The sequence below is a fragment of the Poromitra crassiceps genome, assembly GCF_964638095.1.
Source record: "Poromitra crassiceps genome assembly, chromosome: 8".
Classification (NCBI taxonomy): Eukaryota; Metazoa; Chordata; class Actinopteri; order Beryciformes; family Melamphaidae; genus Poromitra; species Poromitra crassiceps.
In genome coordinates this window covers 15,802,014-15,807,013 of record NC_139629.1, presented here as the reverse complement: position 1 = coordinate 15,807,013, position 5,000 = coordinate 15,802,014, and the positions used below count along the sequence as shown (strand labels likewise).

Genomic DNA, 5,000 nt, shown 5'->3' with positions numbered 1-5,000 from the left:
AATTGTAATCGGTTTTGATTTCGATACCACATCATATCTGTATTTAATTGTTTTATTGTTTACATGTTTAAAACATTTAAATGGATGAGTAACAGATAAATTCAGGGAATCCTGAAGTCAGTTGATGTAATCTTCACCACTGGTGTTGCTTTTTGGTCATCATTCTGACACAATTAATTAATGAGCACAGTTGTTTTATTATCTTAATTTAGAACAGGTTTTCTGAATTTTTGAATTTGATAATTCATACAAGAACATACAGTATTACATAGCATATTACAATTATTTTGATTAAAATGAATTACAGACTGAGTCTGAATGCTGATAATTTATGCAGCAATTAAAAGGATTGTCCTGATGAGCTAGGTAGTGTTACCAAACAATTATCACTATCTACAGCCAGATTAACACTTCCCAGTGGAGAACACAATTCACTTCTTTATTGGATGATCTCTTATGGATTATTAGCTAGGAATACAGCATTTACGATTTTAAAGACACTGAAGACTCATTCATTAACAATTTGGACAGCTGTCAGTGTGCTCTCATATTGGGAATTGACTGGATTAACTAAACAGATTGTGCCATTATGAGTGATTGATATGTTGGGCTTTGTTATGGAAAGAGCGGGAAAATTGCAGTAACTACAAAATCCAACCAAAAACCAGTCTGAACCGCAGTAACTACACCTCAAAGTGTAGTTACTGCGTTTATCTCTGTTTAAGTCCAGCTGAAGCTCTGTGAAAGCAAATCAAACTGCAGTAAGTGTAGTTACTGCAGTTTTGTCTGGTTTTTGGTTGGATTTTGTAGTTACTGCAACTTTTATACTCTGTTTTCTCAAATATAGAGCAAGACTGAACTTAGAAAATTTGTCACATGATAAAACAAATATCTAAAAGTTCAATTTCAATAATAACTCAATTTTGACCAAAATTGTAGTTACTGCGGTTTTGATTTGGAGGGCAGAATAGCTCAAAACAGGCCCTGGTACTGTATATGCTCATTATACCACACCTACGGGTCGCGCTTCACCCTTAGGTGTGGTATAATGAGGATATATCATGGTCTGAAGTGAGCTATTTCTTTTATAAAATGGTACACGTATGGCAAATATGAAAGTAATAGACAAGTCCAAATTAATTGGCTGTTATTCATAACAGTCATTCAATGTGTGGCGAAATAAAATAGTCCCTCCTGGCTCCCTGCACAGCCCTGGAGCTCGTGCTACGTTAACTTGGTTCGTAGTACAACCGATGCTGGAATAAAACACATATTTCCAGAACTTTCCACTTCAGTATATATCCTCGCTCACTTCCAAGTCCTCTTTTTATTGCGAATCCCGAATCCGATATTCCATGACACTGGTGCCGTGCAGCCAGGAGCAGACAGACAGTCACTCTGTTTGTGAGGCTAGCTATTAGTAGCTACCCTTTGTTTTGAGGCAAAGTGATTCGGTGATGCGGCTCTTCCGGACTCATTCTTGCGGTACTCCATACAACATGTGTGCTGTATATTATCGTTGTTTTCCAAATTATTCAAAAACAAACTAACAAACATTTGTTCAACATCATAATGATGACAGAACAGAACATTCAAACTAAACAAAAAGCAGTCAGTCAGTCAGTGAGTGAGTGAGTGAGTGAGTGAGTGAGTTACCTGTGAACAGGTACCAGAAGTTGTTGGGTTCGATGGCTTCCTGGTCCCCACGGCGACCGGTCTTCCTGTATTTGATCTTGTAGGCGGTGATGACACCGTTCTGTGTGCTGCGAGGCGGCGGCTGCCATGACACCTTGATGCTCTGAAACAACAACAATAAACAATAAGAAAACAATAAACACGTAGGAAAACAATGCAGTGCATGGAGATCGATGGAGGCAGCTGGAGAGACCCGAGAAGACAACCAGTCTGATAATAGGAGATACAGAACACACACACAGCACTATTCACACAGGACTATTACCTGGGGACCGTCTGTGATCTTCATTCCGTAAATATGTATGTATATGTATATAATATGTATATAATATGTATATGTATATGTAGTATAAATTCAACCGCAAATAACCCCTGACATTTCCCCTAAAGCAGAGGTCATGTGATAATATTAGTCATATTAGTGTGAATGTATGGGCATCTCAGTGGAGTGATAGTGAATGAATGGACATATCTGTGAGTTAGGGCTCTATCGTCGCAAAGGCGGTAATTTTGCGTTAGCGCCCGTTTTGCGCTGGAATAGCGCCGCGCAAAGCCCTAATTGTGGGCGTGTCGGGCCGCTGCACTTGGCATCATCTCGCTTGTGTTTATGGGGGCGTGTTTATGCCCAAAACAGTATTCACACGTGTGAGCTCATGTCCAGTCCAGTCCACAGTCACGTCTGTGACAGCAGCTTCTTTCTTGCTGAGTGAGAGGCTACTTACTAACGATATTATTTTGCTTTCAGAATGTGAAGATGATCTGCAAGTGATGTTGAAATGTGTCAACGAGTGGTGCAACAGGTGGAAGATGTGTGTTAACCAAAAGAAGACACAAATAATGCACTTCAGAAAGCCGGGTGTCGCAAGAAGTCAGTTTGTGTTTTCTATTGGTGACACACAGCTTGAATTCACTGACAAATACAAGTACCTCGGTTTATTTTTGGATGACCACTTGTCTTTTTTGCCTGGTGTTTCTATGTTGGCAGACTCTGCAAGCAGGGCTCTAGGAGGTGTTATAGGTAAGACCAAAGTTCTGAGGGATTTAGGCCACCTTACTTATTCAAAACTGTATCACTCCTGTGTATGCCCTGTGTTAGATAAACTGTATCACTCCTGTGTATGCCCTGTGTTAGATAAACTGTATCACTCCTGTGTATGCCCTGTGTTAGATAAACTGTATCACTCCTGTGTATGCCCTGTGTTAGATAAACTGTATCACTCCTGTGTATGCCCTGTGTTAGATAAACTGTATCACTCCTGTGTATGCCCTGTGTTAGATAAACTGTATCACTCCTGTGTATGCCCTTATTACACACACACACACACACACACACACACACACACACACACACACACACACACACACACACACACACACACACACACACACACACACACACACACACACACACACACCTGTGTATGCCCTGTGTTAGATTATGTTTCTAGTGTTTGGGGTGTTAAACGATTTGTGTTAAGCGAGCGTGTCCAGAACCGGGCAATTCGCTTTTTTTTGGGTCTTCATAAATATGCTCCTCTTCCAGCAGTTAGTGGAGAAATGGGGTGGGACCCTTGTGTGGTCAGATGGAAAGCCAGCATGGCGAACCTATGGAACAGACTGCTGGACCTATCATCCAATAGGGTTGCTAGTCAGATTTTCTTCTGGGACCTGTCTGTTGAAGGGGAGTGGGTCTCAGATATGTATGACTTGTTTCAGGAGTGTGGTTTTGGAGAATATTACTCTCAAAGAATGTGTATAAATGTAGAGCTGTTTAAATCTCAGATCCGTGCTAACTGGTTACAGTCTTGGACGGAAGAAATATGGCAGAAGCCAAAATTAAGAACTTATTGTTTATTTAAAAATGAATTTAAATGTGAAAAATATGTTATGTTTAATTTACCTAAAAGCAAGAGGTCCTTATGTGCTCAGTTACGATGTGGTATCCTGCCTTTACATATTGAAACAGGCAGATACAGAGGGACGGCGGAGGAGGATAGGATTTGTGAATATTGTGAGTTGAAGGAAGTGGAGAATGAATTTCATTTTATTTTGTATTGCCCACTGTATCATGACTTACGAGAGATACTATTTAAACAAGGCCAGGTCGAAACCTGGCATAGGGCCGTTGTACCAATTTCGGTACCACGGTAAAAAAAACAGACTGATATTTCTTGAACATATTCTCCTTTATTAAAGTATGCAACTATTTTCAATGAACAAATGGCATGTAGCCTTCAACTTTAAAACAAAACAATGTGCTTCTGCTTACTTCTTCTTACATTCAACTCTGTATGGCAGTGAGTACAGACAGTGCAACACCAGTGGCATGTAGCCCTCAAGTATTTAATTTTATTATTATATTAAATATTATAATTTAATTTATTTCACAGAATTGCTGGAATCCTTTTTTTTTCAACGGTGTATATTGGTATTTGATCGATGCATAGGAATTCTGCCAATGCCCTATCACACTTTCTTGCTTCATGCGAGTCATATTTCCTCTGCTTTTCAAAAACATCAGGAATTGTCTGCTGGGTGGTCTTTTGGGCTCCGCGACTTGTGCCTTCCTCTTCATCTTCATCTCTCGCATACTGTTAAATGGAAAGTAACGTCAGTGAGATTTACTAAAATAAAGAGATGATAAAGACAACTGCACATACACACATGTAGAGTGCAAGCAATTTTATGTAGCTAGTTTTAATTCACGGACATGTTTCACCCGAAAGAAGCTTGTATTTATTTTGATGCCATGTTGAACTATGGCTAAGTCCGGCTATTAGCCGTGTCCCATAATGTTTCCATTACAAACATTGCATGCACACGTGTTACACTATGCTAGCTAACGCTGTACCAGGTATTAGCCGGGTCCCATAATGATTCCATTACAAAACACGTTACGTTAACGTTAGCGCAAACGTTTTTTGGTTACACAATGCATTGCCAGCTATCTCAAAAACGAATGTGACAGGATAAGGTCTGTTTGATATGTTGTTAAACGTGTTATTTTACACCGTTTGAAAGAAGTAACCCACCTTGAATTATTTGAACAGGTCTGGGTGCCTGTCTTTCAGCTGCTTGGCGAGATTGGATGTGCTACCCAGTTTGGTTTGGAACTCCCTTTCACACTTTTTGCAGATGGGACTTTGGGGACTGATATTTCCAAATGCGACTCTTTGCATTCTTCTTCTCAACAAGTTGAGTTGTTGGAATAGGACAGGAGCAGCCGCAACCGAATGCTGTCACATTCACAGCTGCTTTACATTAGGACAAAAAAGACGATACATGTCAACTCCTGAAAAATCGAA

The 5,000-nt window shown here is 39.9% G+C and overlaps 1 protein-coding gene across 1 annotated transcript in view; it reads right to left on the bottom strand.

Moving 5' to 3' along the window:
- Nucleotides 1-5,000, bottom strand: part of dcc (DCC netrin 1 receptor) — a gene marked incomplete at both ends in the record, with an annotated part of 118,699 nt that overhangs the window by 36,849 nt on the left and 76,850 nt on the right. Inside the window, one exon of the mRNA XM_083641075.1 lies at nt 1,657-1,798. Within this exon, the coding sequence (XP_083497201.1) occupies nt 1,657-1,798 (142 nt within the window). The remainder of the gene's footprint in view (nt 1-1,656; nt 1,799-5,000) is intronic.